Source organism: Salvelinus namaycush, chromosome 5, assembly GCF_016432855.1.
Source record: "Salvelinus namaycush isolate Seneca chromosome 5, SaNama_1.0, whole genome shotgun sequence".
Lineage (NCBI taxonomy): Eukaryota > Metazoa > Chordata > Actinopteri > Salmoniformes > Salmonidae > Salvelinus > Salvelinus namaycush.
Genome location: NC_052311.1, coordinates 39,711,190 through 39,726,955, shown reverse-complemented (window position 1 = coordinate 39,726,955; position 15,766 = coordinate 39,711,190). Strand labels below are relative to the sequence as shown.

The following is a 15,766-nucleotide window of genomic DNA, read 5'->3' as shown; positions in this document are numbered from 1 at the left end:
ATTATAAGTGAAATAATCTGTCTGTAAACAATTGTTGGAAATATTACTTGCGTCATGCACAAAGTAGATGTCCTAACTGACTTGCCAAAACTATAGTTTGTTAACAAGAAATTTGTGGAGTGGTTGAAAAACCAGTTTTAATGACTCCAACCTAAGTGTACTTCTGACTTTAAATGTACATGTAGGTAGAGTTAAAGTGACTATGCATAGATAATAAACAAAGAGTAGCCGCAGTGTAAAAGAGGGGTCTGGGTAGCCCTTCGATTAGCTGTTCAGGTGTAAACACAGCCTAAGACCAGCACAACTGTGGTCAGACAAATTCAATTTCATAAAAACATTCACTTTAAAATATTTACAATTACTCTACTAAATCAAATTTGTGACACATATTACAGGCTATTTCCAAGTAACAATTTATCAGAAGAATGACATTACATCATTTCTGCAGAATTGTTTTAACCCTCCTGTTGTGTTCGTTTCATGTTAATTATTTCTGTGTTCCCGGTCCAAAATCACCACCCCATTATAGCTGATTATAAATCCATAACAATACATATATTATCACCTAAAGTTGTGTTCGATCTTTTTCTCAACTTAAGTTCTTGTGAACATTACAAGTTTTGAACTTATATTTGCTGTTTATGGCCTGTAAGGCCTCATTGACCTGAGCTCATACAACTCGTTTGAGTAAAAAAAGCATAATGTATGGATTATTTTGACAATAACAAATACTCAGATGAAACATATTGTTCTATTTATCACAGACTACTTTTTGTCAAAGTTTAACAAGGACTCTCTCCTCCTCACTAGTGTCATGATCAAAGATATGATCAAGAGCCTCGTTTGGTCATTGTGCTGCCACAGAATGAATTGTGAGCAAGGCCTCAAAAAAGCTTTATATACCAGAGTTGCTAGAAAAGTTCTATATATTATTGAATTAATGTTGCAATAGTTTGAGAGAATGCCAACAGGTGTGGTTCCTATGGGGGAAAGGTTCCTGTGGGGGTTGCCATGGAAGCCAAGAAGGGGAGTGAGGTGTATGTGTGCTCAAACACACATGCTTGTGGGGGTCTGGGAGAGGAAGTGTGTCCATCTGATGAATGGGCATGAGCCTGAACTCAATTTTATACACTAATTGTAGTCTCACCCATTAATTTCTAATGACCGGTCATTTTTGACCGGGAACACCACAGGTCTACAAAAGTTAAATAAAACACTCAAAATGTAATGAAAATCATCAAATTTGATTGTGTGTGTTCAGATGTCCTGTGTGGACAAAGTCATGGAACCTTATGACAATCAGATTAAATGAACTACATTTTTCAGAGAGAAAACTTGTAAATCGGTCCAATATGATATTTGGCCCTAATTTACTATCAGTAGGCCTACTTTTGGCCCCATAGAGCCCACAATGGTTTGTGACGAGGGTTGCCTCTGTGGCTGTCAGCCAGACTACTTCCAGGTCGTAGCCATTTTGAGTGCTCGACGGTGAAGAAGAACCAAGTTCGAGAGGTGGGAATCGCTCAAGCGTGTTATGATGTTTAGTTTGTGTCCATTCTCCTGATGCTATAGTAGATGATGTTAGCTGCTGTCCTTTGAAGCATTATTCCAAACTATAGCTAGCAATGTTTTTACTTTCCAACCTAAATCTTGAAAACAAGCACGCTGACGCTAGCTAAGTGTTAGCTGGCTAACGTTAGCCAGTTTAATTTCGCACTGAGCCCGGGGAATTTGGAAAATATTGACTGAAGAAGCAGACGAGTAATGCACAATACTTTAGATAAACATGCTCACGTTATATAATTTTATCTAAATAGATATCACAAATTAAGTGCATGCAATGTAAATTAAATACATTTGTAGCATGAAGTGCAAACGTTCGCTAGCTAGCACCACCCAGCAAACATCCATAGCCAGCTGAGCTAACTTAGCTAACGAACATTCATGTCCCTAACTCCCACTAGCTAGCCACAATTACGCAGATCTCAATTAGCTATCAAGGTTAGCAATTTAGCTTAGCTTTTTTATTAGCTGGTTTCTGTACTGTCAACAAAAAGCATCTGCATCGATATCAAACAAACGTTACTTGTTTGATCCGAAGCCATTTCTAGCCGTTCTGATTTCTAAACAACCGCTGGCTACATAACTAGCTTGCTAACACTTATTTATATTTATTTAACTAGACAAGTCAGTTAAGAACAAATTCTTATTTTACAATGACGTCCTACCGCGGCTATTCATCATGATAATTACAGTTCACATTGAGAATATCATTATTCACTCACAATACTGTCATATCATGCTTCTGTCCCACATAGGCAGGCTCCAGGCGTAGGAACTACAGGGTGAGAGATGTGGGACCAGGGTGGACAGCCCTGGCCACAATGGCCAATGAACCAGCAGCAGTGGATGCAGTCCTTCCAGCACCAGCAAGATCCAAGTGGGTGACATCACCTGTATGCATGGAGCTCTGTTCAAGTGGAAATGATCCAAGATTGGATTGGTGTAACATTGCTTTGACCATGCAGAATGACAGCTCAATCATTGCATTATTTACAATTTTACAAAATGACACCCCAAGCAATGCTTCTCTTGTCTTTCTGTGTTGTGCAGGCCAAGTGGACTGGGCAGCACTGGCCCAGGCCTGGATTGCTCAGAAAGAGTCTACAGGCCCTACAGTGGACCAGCAGAACATTCATCCTAATGGACAGGACATCCCTGGCATGGATCCTGTGATGCCCAATAACCATGGCTCCTTCCAGGGTGACACCAATTTTGGCAGAATGTGGCAACCTGGTAAACTCTAAACATAATTTTCTGGGGATGGAGAATATGCAAGGCTTATGTCCGTGATCTGTTTTCTCACGTTGCAAAACCATCATGCTTGCTATGCTCAGTCTGTACATAATTTGTCTTTATATCTCAGGGATGGTGTGACGTTACCGATGTACTCCAACAAACATGTCATGGGCGAATTTCACATCCACCACATTAACATAGCTGTGCCCCAATCAACTTAGTTCCCCTGCAGTCCAGTAGTTTAATGTTAGAATAGCTTGACTGCAAGTGTACGTTTTGATTTTTGAATGGTCTCTTGTAACACAAGCCTTTTGGTGGGCTTAACCTTTCTAGGACACACGTTCCGCTAGCGGAACCCCCCCACAACATTCCGCTGAAAAGGCAGCGCGGGAAATTCAAAAATATTTTTTTGAAATATGTAACTTTCACACATATGTAACTTTCACACAATACAGCAAATGAAAGATAAACATCAGAAATGTTCAGAAATGCCTCCAAAATATCTGGAGAAATTGCAGAGAGCCACATCAAATAACAGAAATACTCATCATAAACTTTGATGAAAGATACATGTTTTTACATAGAATTAAAGATACACTTGTTCTTAATGCAAACTTTACGGAAAAAGCACACCATGCAATAATCTGCCATGTTGGAGTCAACAGAAATACGAAATTACATCATAAATATTCCCTTACCTTTGATGATCTTCATCAGAATGCACTCCCAGGAATCCTAGTTCCACAATAAATTGTTGTTTTGTTCGATAATGTCAATTATTTATGTCCAAGTAGCTACTTTTGCTAGCGCGTTTAGTACACATTTCCAAACGCTCGTGCAAGTCCCGCATAACGTCGGAAGAAAACTTCAAGTTATATCACAGGTCGAATAAACTTGTCAAACTAAGTAGAGAATCAATCTTCAGGATGTTGGTATCATATATATCCAATAACGTTCCAACCGGAGCATTCCTTCGTGTCTGTAGAAGTTATGGAGTGCAAGACGATATCATGAGGAAAACGTGTGACCAGGAACTGGCAATCTGCCAGACCACTGACTCATTCCCCTCTCATCCGGCCTCACAACACAGCATAAACTTCATTCAACGTTCTACAGACTGTTGACATCTAGTGGAAGGCATAGGAAGTGCAAACAGATCCATATCTTACAGGGATTTGAACAGGCGATGAGTTGAATATCGACCAGCCTCAGAATTTCCACTTCCTGTTTGGAAGTTTGCCTGCCATATGAGTTATGTTATACTCACAGACATAATTCAAACAGTTTTAGAAACTTCAGAGTGTTTTCTATCCAATAGTAATAATAATATGCATATATTAGCATCTGGGACAGAGTAGGAGGCAGTTCAATTTGGGCACGCTATTCTTCCAAAGTGAAAATGCTGCCCCCTATCCCTAAAAAGTTAGAGAGATCTTAATGAACAATAACAATGCACTTGTGTTGTTTACAGAATGGGGGATGCACGGTCAGCCCCCTCCTCCTCCCATAGACCAGGCATGGATCCCCCCAGGAACAGGACCCATGGGGACTGGACCTATGGATGTGGTGGCTCCCTCTGAGGACAGCAACAGCCAGGACAGTCTGGAGTTCTCTGAAGGCCACCACAGGGTCTTCCCCCAGAACAGCCACGGCTTCGGGGGTCAGCCCGACAACTACGCCATGACCCCAATGGCCATAAACCAGTTTGATTATCAGGTACACACACCACACACTTACAGTAGAGTTCCATGGCTGCTCTGTCATTCAACTAGTTTGGATGGTCCTCATTTCTCATTGTCTCGCTCTCTGTAGCACGGGGCGGCTGCCACCTACGGCCCCACTCCCACAGGGTTCCACCCGCCATACTGGCAGCAGGGTCCCCCACAGAACAGACGGGACAGGCCCCCAGGATTTAGGGACCGCCAGAGATCCCCCATCCAGATCCTCAAACAAGATGCTCCTGCTGCTGCCCTCGGTGAGCATCTTCACCAACACTTTGGTACAAAAACGTCCTCATTAAATGGGTGGTGATCAGGATTTCATCCTTGGACACTTACTGCTGTAACAGAGGCACAGGGTTGCTTCAACTCTCTTGCCGTTCATACCCACACCATCCAAAATGTTGTATCTCAGTGTTGCTCTCTACTTTTTTTAATTAGCTTTCCCAGGCACGCAGGAAAACAGACACGCACACACATCATCCAATGACCTGGCTCTCCTCTCAGATGCGGTGAAGAGGCGCACCCTGCCGGCCTGGATCCGAGAGGGCTTGGAGAAGATGGACAGAGAGAAACAGAAGAAGCTGGAGAAGGAGCGCATGGAGAAACAGCGTGCCGAAATGGCTAAAGATGAAGACAAAGAGAGCGACACAGTGGACGAGGGAGGCGATGGGCCTCGTTTACCCCGCAAGAGTAAATTTGTAAGCATCAACCTTTTTGTTTCCATGGCGTCATGAATCCCATTAACCTTATGAATAATGAGTTTAAAAATCCCCAAAATAATTTCATTATATTCCTGTAAAACTGTGACACTGGTGAACTTTCAGGAGGTCCTGTTGTCGTGTCTTTGTATATCTGACCTACCACCCCTTTACCTCCCCTGTAATAGGATAGTGATGATGAAGAGGGTGATGAAGAGGAGAGGGAAGATGAGGACCGGGTCCTGACCAGGAAGCAGGAGCTGGCCAGCAGGAGCCCGTCACCTCCCCTGGAGGACCAGAGCGAACCAGAGATGACCGAGGAGGAGAGAGAGTTCCAGCTGGTTAGTTTTGGCCTACAGCTACCATTCTGACACATTGGGGTGGGTGTAGGGCTGGGCGATATATCAAATTGATGTTCTTGCGCAATCTTCTAAATGCCTGCATCGCAAGAATCTATTTTTTTGTAGGCTACTCGTGTCTTCTTCTTTTTTTCCGTCTCTTTTGCTCCTGTGCTGTGTGCACCTTCCCATTTACACCAGAGATCTGTATATAATGACGAGATTCTCATGTCTGCTCCCTAACAATGGGAATCGTCCCAAGGGCGGGAAGGCATGTGACAAGCTTATGTCTAAAATAAGCCCATAGTAACGCATTGGGCTGATTTTGGACAGAGCGAAACCTCTCGCTTCGCATCTTCCTCTGTGTTTACACACACACACCAAGCCCCTCCGCCAGCCACTCACAACAACAAACATGAGCGGTCACTTCTTCCTCTCTGACAAGCGGTTTCAACTTACTATTTCGATATGAGGTTTGGTCTGACAGAATCGGTCATATGGACACCGAAACACATTATTTTACTGTAATATAGAAGTTAACCTATCTAACAATAACCTTTTTATGTCTTAACTCCTCAAATTGCATGTAGACTACTAATTAATTGAATTAAAACATAAGTTAGTTGAAATCAAATCAAATAATTTAAATATAGTTAGACATTGTTAGTTTGGCAAAAAAAAAACTAAGCCAACATATTTGTGGGTTACATCTTTTGTCCAATGGAAAATAATTGCCAAAAAGGCAGATGACCTATGTAGCAAATTAGGCTAAAGTATCATTTGAGGGTTCACAAATTAATGCTCAGTATGTAGGCGTGGCATTGCGGTATCACTAGCAGCATTTTAGCCAAATACCATTATACTAACTGTCTAGTCTGTGTTTTATACATTTGCAATAAGCATAAAACACTAGTTATATTACAAATTGGCAATTTGTTCTCATTCTGAGAAATAAGGTATGCCATTCTGAACAAAATGGACAGGCTAGCACGCTGTTCAAACATTTGGAGACGGACAGACGTGTGTTTATAGCAATTCAACTGTTCTGCATTGTTAGCTAGAAAATAGATCCAAGTTGACTTGAAATAGAAAGATGAGCTAGCTACTCACTAGCACGTGGGCTTGTGCTTGAGACATTCTTTTAGACCTGCGTTCATTTTCTATAATGCCTGCTACAAGAAGTTAGTCATTTTTAGTGAATGTTTATTATGCATGGTTCTGGTTAAATTTGTAACAAAAATGACATTTTAATAGACAGACTTGAACGCCAGATCAGTTATTATTGCAGAAAAGCAAGTTACACTCTTGATAAAATATTGAAATTATTAGTGGGTTGTGGAAGGCTTTACATTTAGCCTAGGTATAATTTCACAAGCCATGAATTCATTAGATCAATGTATTGGACCTTTAATTGTGCAACAAAGTTTATTTGGAGAAAACATAAACAAAAAACAACTAGATATACAGTTGAAGTCGGAGGTTTACATACACTTAGGTTGGAGTCATTAAAACTCGTTTTTCAACCACTCCACAAATTTCTTGTTAACAAACTATAGTTTTGGCAAGTCGGTTAGGACATCTACTTTGTGCATGACGCAAGTAATATTTCCAACAATTGTTTACAGACAGATTATTTCACGTATAATTCACTGTATCACAATTCCAGTGGGTCAGAAGTTTACATACACTAAGTTGACTGTGCCTTTAAACAGCTTGGAAAATTCCAGAAAATTGTGTCATGGCTTTAGAAGCTTCTGATAGGCTAATTGACATAATTTGAGTCAATTGGAGGTGTACCTGTGGATGTATTTCAAGGCATACCTTCAAACTCAGCGCCTCTTTGCTTGACATCATGGGAAAATCAAAAGAAATCAGCCAAGACCTCAGGAAAAAAATTGTAGACCTCCACAAGTCTGGTTCATCCTTGGGAGCAATTTCCAAACGCCTGAAGGTACCACGTTCATCTGTACAAACAATAGTACGCAAGTATAAACACCATGGGACTACGCAGCCGTCATACCGCTCAGGAAGGAGATGCATTCTGTCTCCTAGAGATGAACGTACTTTGGTGCGAAAAGTGCAAATCAATCCCATAACAACAGCAAAGGACCTTGTGAAGATGCTGGAGGAAACCGGTACAAAAGTATCTATATCCACAGTAAAACGAGTTCTATATCGACATAACCGGAAAGGCCGCTCAGCAAGGAAGAAGCCACTGCTCCAAAACCGCCATAAAAAAGCCATACTACGGTTTTCAACTGCACATGGGGACAAAGATTGTACTTTTTGGAGAAATGTCCTCTGGTCTGATGAAACAAAAATAGAACTGTTTGGCCATAATGACCATCGTTATGTTTGGAGGAACACCAACCCAAAGAACACCATCCCAACCGTGAAGCACGGGGGTGGCAGAATCATGTTGTGGGGGTGCTTTGCTGCAGGAGGGACTGGTGCACTTCACAAAATAGATGGCATCATGAGGAGGAAAATGATGTGCATATATTGAAGCAAAATCTCAAGACATCAGTCAGGAAGTTGAAGCTTGGTTGCAAATGGGTCTTCCAAATGGACAATGACCCCAAGCATACTTCCAAAGTTGTGGCAAAATGGCTTAAGGACAACAGTCAAGGTATTGGAGTGGCCATCACAAAGCCCTGACCTCAATCCTATAGAAGATTTGTGGGCAGAACTGAAAAAGGCCTACAAACCTGACTCAGTTACATCAGCTCTGTCAGGAGGAATGGGCTAAAATTCACCCAACTTATTATGGGAAGCTTGTGGAAGGCTACCCGACACGTTTGACCCAAGTTAAACAATTGAAAGGAAATGCTACCAAATACTAATTGAGTGTGTAAACTTCTGACCCACTGGGCATGTGATGAAAGAAATAAAAGCTGAAATAAATCATTCTCTACTATTATTCTGACATTTCACGTTCTTAAAATAAAGTGGTGATTCTAACTGACCCAAGATAGGGAATTTTACTCGGATTAAATGTCAGGAATTATGAAACTGAGTTTAAATGTATTTGGCTAAGGTGTATGTAAACTTCAGACTTCACCTGTATATGTTGTGAATCGCCTATAAATTTGAAAAAAAAATCTATATATAATTTTTCGGCCATATCGCCCAGCCTTATGAGGTTTGTCTTTTGTTATACATTTTTTTCTGTTATGTTATAGAGCCCTGATGCTCAAATGGCAGCTCTGAAATTGGTGGCCCTGTTCACTATTTTCAATATATAAGAACCATCCTATTCAAGACTGCAAAAATAGCCCTCTTGACAAACAAATGATTAACATTAACTCATGTCAGAGCCTTTTCTCACATTTCTCTCCAAAGATGATTGTGACTAAAACTCTGCTGACGGAAATCCTACTGGAGGTCACCAACGAAGAGATCCAAACTGTGGCCAAAGAGACTCACCGCAAAGCCACCAAAGGTCTGCTTACCTCCGTCTCCTCGAGCCCACGCATCATCTGTGCCTTTCACAAAGACATGTTTAAGCCTGTTTTATGTAGTCTGAAAACGTCACTCAATTCATCTCCGTGAGTCAGGGTAATTGTGTGGCAAACTTGGGAGTATTTTCAAAATGTGATCATATGCATCTTCAACCATTCTCTGCTAATGCAACGGAAGACAAAGAAAATGTCCCTGGTAAAAAAGACAGCAGAGCAGCTGGTGTATTTAAAACAAAACAACAGTAACCTAAACGGTTTTCCCTGGTTCCTGCTCCTGAAGGTCCTCCTGAATGACTGTGTTTCTGAACCCATTGACTTCATAACAAATGCTCACCTAAAGATCAGATTCAAGTGACTTGTCCCTGTTTATCTGACACTAGTGCATTAGTACAGAGTGGTTCTGATCCCCCATTCCAACTGTTGACTTTGAATGTGTGTGACAGACGTTGTTTGTTAACCCCTTCTCTTCTCTCCGTTTGTCTCCTTTTTTATTTTTTGGGGGCCAAAGACCGCTCTTGTGAATAGTGCATTATCTGTGCCCCCTTCTCTAGAGACTTCTCTATGGTGGCTGTCTCTATGGTGGCTCTATGTGTTTTAACATGTTGTTCCTGTTGTTGATGTGAATCAAAGCTCCTGCCAAACAGCTGGCACAGTCAAGTGCACTGACTTCTCTGATCGGCATTGGTGAGTTCCCCCTCTTTTCTTCCAGGCGGGGGGGGTAAGAATCAGAGCTCAAACCCCTGTCCCCTCACTGCTTTAGTAGCTCAGAAGAGTGACTGAGGCAGCCGAAGGGAAGGGTCCACCTCACAGCTAGGGTTGCAAAATTCCCAAAACATTTCCAAAAATATATATTTTTTATTCCAGTTGGAAGGGAATAAGCTGTCTGTGAGGGAATCCTCCTACCTGGAATTGTTCTACTGGGACTTCTGATAAAACTGGGAATTTGGGGAACGTTTCTGAAATTTTGCAACCCTTCACAGCACAGTTTGAGTGTCTTAGCCTTACTAAGTCATTTCTTATCAGAACACTAAAGAGCATGCCATCTCACAGTAAGTGGAGTGTCAGTGGGTTTCAAGTGTGTAGTTAAGTTGAAAACATAGACAGTGGCTGCGTCTTTGACGGGAAGCTTGGTTGGTTGTATGGCTAGTTGCTGCGGTCTTGCTCAAAAAGCTGGGGGCTCTGTTGTGGCAGGTGGACTTGGCGACTATGGCTCGGACTTGAGTGAGAACGAGGAGGAGCACAGCGCCCAGGCGTCCGAATCCTCCGACACAGACGAGGAGGAGCTGCACCACCGTATCCGGGAGAAGATAGACGCCTTCCGACGCAAGGAGAGGGAGCTGCAGGAGAGACAAGCGCAGGAGGCGCAGCACGCACGTGGTGAGGGAACTAAACTAGAGGTCGACAGATTAATCGGAATGGCCGTTTTAATTCATGCCGATTTCAAGTTTTCATAACAATCGAAAATCGGTTTTAAAAAATGTACACCTTTATTTAACTAGGCAAGTCAGTTAAGAACACATTCTTATTTTCAATGACGGCCTAGGAACGGTGGGTTAACTGCCTTGTTCAGGGGCAGAACGACAGATTTTTACCTTGTCAGCTCAGGGATTCAATCTTGCAACCTTACAGTTAACTAGTCCAACGCTCTAACCACCTGCCTCACGAGGAGCCCGCCTGTTACGAATGCAGTAAGTTGCTAGCTAGCATTAAACTTATCTTATAAAAAACAATCAATCAATCATAATCACTAGTTATAACTACCCATGGTTGATGATATTACTAGTTTATCTAGCGTGTCCTGCGTTGCATATAATCGATGCAGTGCGCATTCGCGAAAAGGACTGTCGTTGCTCCAACGTGTACCTAACCATAAACATCAATGCCTTTCTTAAAATTATACACAGAAGTATATATTTTGAAACCTGCATATTTAGCTAAAAGAAATCCAGGTTAGCAGGCAATATTAACCAGGTGAAATTGTGTCACTTCTCTTGCGTTCATTGCATGCAGAGTCAGGATATGTGCAACAGTTTGGGCCGCCTGGCCCATTGAGAACTAATTTGCCAGAATTCTACGTAATTATGACATAACATTGAAGGTTGTGCAATGTAACAGGAATATTTAGATTGATGGATGCCACCCGTTAGATAAAATACGTAACGGCTCCGTATTTCACTGAAAGAATAAATGTTTTGTTTTCGAGATGATAGTTTCCGGATTCGACCATATTAATGACCTAAGGCTCGTATTTCTGTGTGTTATTATGTTATAATTAAGTCTATGATTTGATAGAGCAGTCTGACTGAGCGATGGTGGGCACCAGCAGGCTCGTAAGCATTCATTCAAACAGCACTTTCGTGCGTTTTGCCAGCAGCTCTGCTGTTTATGAATTCAAGCCTATCAACTCCTGAGATTAGGCTGGTGTAACCGATGTGAAATGGCTAGCTAGTTAGCGGGGTGTGCGCTAATAGCGTTTCAAACGTCACTCGCTCTGAGACTTGGAGTAGTTGTTCCCCTTGCTCTGTATGGGTAATGCTGCTTCGAAGGTGGCTGTTGTCGATGTGTTCCTGGTTCGAGCCCAGGTAGGAGCGAGGAGAGGGACGGAAGCTATACTGTTACACTGGCAATACTAAAGTGCCTATAAGAACATCCATTTGTCAAAGGTATACGAAATACAAATGGTATAGAGAGAAATAGTCCTATAATTCCTATAATAACTACAACCTAAAACTTCTTACCTGGGAATATTGAAGACTCATGTTAAAAGGAACCACCAGCTTTCATATGTTCTCATGTTCTGAGCAAGGAACTTAAACGTTAGCTTTTTTACATGGCACATATTGCACTTTTACTTTCTTCTCCAACATTTTGTTTTTGCATTATTTAAACCAAATTGAACATGTTTCATTATTTATTTGAGGCTAAATTGATTTGATTGATGTATTATATTACGTTAAAATAAATGTTCATTCAGTATTGTTGTAATTGTCATTATTACAAATACATTTTTTTTAATCGGCCGATTAATTGGTTATCGGCTTTTTTTGTCCTCCAATAATCGGTATCGGCGTTGAAAAATCATAATCGGTCGACCTCTAAACTAAACGCAAGATCAATAAGCAGTGGTGACGTTGTCTTTGAGTTTAACAAATGTTTTGTTTTCTGTGTGTCTCCCAGAAGAGATGGCGCTGGACAGAGTGAGCAGAGAGAGGGGGGATTATGACGAGGGCCAGTTAGAGAGCCTCCACAAACAGGAAGTGAGAGAGAGGGAGGCGGAACCCACAGCAGAGAGACGCAGATCCCGCAGTGAGCCTAAGGTTATCAGCGAGGTCAGGCAGGCGGGCCGGGGTAAGGAGCGTGGCGCAGGGCGGGGCACCAGTGGTTCCCCCAGCAACGAACGCAGCAGCAGCTCCCATTCCAGCTCCAGCAGCGCCAGCAGCCAATCGTCTTCCTTCTCCTCATCATCGTCGACCTCCACACGTTCCTCTTCGCGCTCCTCCTCACCCCGGAGGAAGAGGAGGCGCAGCCGCTCCTCCTCACACAGGGCCCGCGGTGGTGGCCTGCGTAGCCACAGTCGCAGCTCCCACAGACGTCACGGGGAGCGCAGCGTCGACAAGGCCCGAGAGAGGAGGAAGGGCAGCCGGAACCACAGCACAGAGCGCTTAACCCGCCACCGGAACCGTAGCCACTCTCGAGAGCGAAGGGTCAGCAGAGGAGGCAAGAGCAGGTCCAAGGACAGGGCCAGCCACAGCAAGAGCAGGGACAAGGAGAGGGACAGAGACCGGAAGAGGAGTAGGGAGCGCAGGGACAGTCACAGCCGCAGCAAGAGCAGGGACAAGGAGAGGGACAGAGACAGGAAGAGGAGCAGGGAGCGCAGGGACAGCCGCAGCAGCAAGCACAAGCAGAAAGCCTCCAGCAAGGATAGGGACAGGAAGAAAGACCGGAGCGGCAGCCACGACAAGAAGGAGAGAGAGAAGGAGAAAGAGTCAGATAGGAAGAAGCAGAAAGCCAAAGAGAAAGAGAGGGAAAAGGAGAGGGGGAAGGAAAAGGAGAGGGGGAAGGAGAAAGATAGGGAGGTGAGATCTGTGGTGGCGGAGGAGAGCAACGGCAAATCCAAGAAAAGGAAAGAGAGCAGCGATCACACAGACCCTCAGGGTGACAAGCACTCCCATCAGGGTAGCAAGGCTAGCAAGAAGGGCTCTGCCAAATCTAGCAAGAGGTACTCTGACTCGGAGTCGAGCAGGTCCCCCTCCCCCGAGCTTAGCAAGGAAAAGAAGTCTAAGAAATCCAAACGTAGTCGCTCAAGATCAACGGAAAAATCTCACAAGTCTGGTAAGAAGGCAAGCCGCAAAAACAAGTCTAAGTCACGATCAAGGTAGTATTCCATTTTTTACCATCTCTTTTTCTGTTGTATCATGTTGTTTCTGTTGTGTGCGTGTCGTATTCGAGGCCTACTGCCCAGTAATATTTCCTTGTTTTCTGTCAGGGCTCAAGGCTACCTTACACAGTGAAATAATAAATATTTTCATGATGTGTTAAAAAAAAAATAGGAACCATTTGTAGCCACGTTTCTGTTCCTCAGACTGTCTCCATAGTGCCCACTGTTGGCCATGTGCAGCATATCAATCCATTTGAGTGCCTTGTTTGAATGTAGTAACTGTTCTTCCCAAAGGAGAGTGACCAAGTTCATTCAGGAATCAATGCAATATATTGTCCTCATGATGAGCTGATGTTAACAGGGCCCCAGTGGGGGTGTGTGAGTGTGTGTTTATTTTGCCTGTGTGTCATTTTGCATGAGTGTGTGAGAGTGGTGCAGCACCATTAATGTTCCCCTTTGCGTCTCTGTTTCAGGTCCACGTCTCCCGCCAGGCGCAGGCGTTGAGGAGCGCAGGGCTCCCTGATCTGTGCACTTACATTTAAATTCCATGAGTTTAACAGGCTTGTCTCATTATAGAGGCAACGGTGTAGGTGAACTCTCCACTCCCCCCCCCCACCTTCTATCTTTGTAAATATGTGATTTTTAAGTGCAAGTCGGCAAACAGGACATTTTGAATGCTAGGTTTTTGCCTTCTATCATGCAAAGCACGGAGGCTTTGTAGTCAGTAGAATCTTGGAAAGATGTGTCATTTTAAAAAGCTTAACATGATAAACGTATTAATGTAAATTGTCCAATAAAACTGAAATGATCCCTTGTTCTGGGTATTTTCTTTGTCTACTGTATAACTGTTCCCCAATGATGATGATGAACTCATCCAGGACTGCATGGGAAACTCAATTTATGTACCACACTAAAGGCATGACTGAAGTGTTGAATGTCACTCATTTGTTAGTGGAGTAGATGCATTTATTTAAAATAAAAATAAGATTGACATGTGTGCAACTGACTTTCAAATCATTACTGTTTTAATATGATTTTTTGAGGGGTATCATTAAACCTGCAGTAATTTGGATTGAGTGCAATTGATAACATGCCATTATCAATTGCGTTTAATTCATATTGATAATTTGGAATGGTCTTTTAGAAATTCTAATGGAAGAGGATTTTGTTTTAGTTCAGCTATATGAACACTACAAATTCACCATATTTTATATGTACTGAACAAAAATAAACAACATGTAAAGTGTTGTGTTTAGAGTTGAAATAAAAGCTTTTCTCTCATTTTGTCCACAATATTGTTTACATCCCTGTTCATGAGCTCCTTAGCCAAGATAATTCATACACCTGACAGGTGTGGCATATCTAGAAGCTGATTAAACAGCATGATCATTACACCGCTGCGTCTTGTGCTGAGTACAATAAAAGGCCACTCTTAAATGTGCAGTTTTGTCACAACACAATGCCACAGATGTCTACATTTTGAGGGAGCGTGCAATTGTCATGCTGACTGCAGGAATGTCCACCAGAGCTGTTGCCAGAGAATGTAATGTTAATACAGCCTTTTTGCCTATGCCCTTCCAGGTCCACACATGGCTGCACTCCTGCCCTGTCATGTGAAATCTATAGATTAGGGCCTAATTTATTTATAAGGAAATCAGTCAATTGAAATATGAACTGTAGCTCAGTAAAAGAGTTGAAATTGTTGCGTTTATATTTTTGTTCAGTATATATTACTGGCACAGTCCAATTTCAGCTTTATGTTATGTATGAAATATACAACAATGCAGTACCCAAGATTGTGTTATATTATCCTGAATTTCTGTAGGTGGCGATATTGACTCGTTTAATCTTACCGTCCAAAGGGAAGGTATGCAGCCGGCTATACACTTATCCCCCGTGGACCGACAAGTTATTACATAAAACTTTCTCCATTCAGCTGAAACAACTATCGCCATCTGCCGGTGTTTGATTTAGTGTTATACACTATGTGGACACCTGCTCGTTGAACATCTGATTCCAAAATCATGGGTATTAATATGGAGTTGGTCCCCTCTTTGCTGCCAATAACAGCCTCCACTCTTCTGCGAAGGCTTTCCACTAGATGTTGGAACATCCAGCCGAAGCTCTGCATTGCGCATGGTGATCTGCGGACCACACTGCTAACGCCGTGTCCACGGGCGATGCAAAATGCTTTCCATTTGTGACGCTTGAAGTACTGCAAGTCCCGCCTCTCATCTCCTCATTGTTTTTTAGGAGCATATACCCACGTGGGTGATTGAAAAATGAACTGAGATCCACACTCCAGTCCAGTTGGTAATGGTAATGCACCTTAAAGTTGGTTGCCAACCACCATATAAAGTCCAAAGAAGAA

General features: G+C 42.6%; 1 protein-coding gene across 6 annotated transcripts; it reads left to right on the top strand.

Moving 5' to 3' along the window:
• Window positions 1-1,464: 1,464 nt before the first annotated feature.
• On the top strand, window positions 1,465-14,209 carry LOC120048262 (arginine/serine-rich protein PNISR-like). Of its 6 annotated transcripts, none has more exons than XM_038994103.1 (12): window positions 1,465-1,512; window positions 2,319-2,440; window positions 2,614-2,796; window positions 4,271-4,515; window positions 4,612-4,774; window positions 5,025-5,218; window positions 5,407-5,559; window positions 8,899-8,998; window positions 9,648-9,701; window positions 10,209-10,394; window positions 12,195-13,392; window positions 13,869-14,209. In XM_038994103.1, exons 2-12 carry the CDS (start codon window positions 2,353-2,355, stop codon window positions 13,897-13,899), a joined length of 2,595 nt encoding a protein of 864 aa, XP_038850031.1. In that variant the 5' UTR covers window positions 1,465-1,512; window positions 2,319-2,352; the 3' UTR covers window positions 13,900-14,209. The 6 variants fall into 6 exon arrangements, 5 of the variants coding, with proteins under 5 accessions (XP_038850031.1, XP_038850029.1, XP_038850028.1 ...); XM_038994101.1 differs by having other exon boundaries at window positions 4,959-5,218; window positions 12,198-13,392; XM_038994100.1 differs by having other exon boundaries at window positions 4,959-5,218.
• The last annotated feature ends 1,557 nt before the right edge of the window (window positions 14,210-15,766 follow it).

What these genes read in the sequence shown, in the direction of transcription:
- LOC120048262 (XM_038994100.1), top strand. Translation starts at nt 2,353, where the DNA reads ATGTGGGACCAGGGTGGACAGCCCTGGCCACAATGGCCAATGAACCAG. An exon ending in TGGCAGAATGTGGCAACCTG is followed by an intron (nt 2,797 to 4,270) that starts GTAAACTCTAAA and finishes TGTTGTTTACAG; the next exon opens with AATGGGGGATGCACGGTCAG. An exon ending in GGAGGCGCAGCACGCACGTG is followed by an intron (nt 10,395 to 12,194) that starts GTGAGGGAACTA and finishes TGTGTCTCCCAG; the next exon opens with AAGAGATGGCGCTGGACAGA.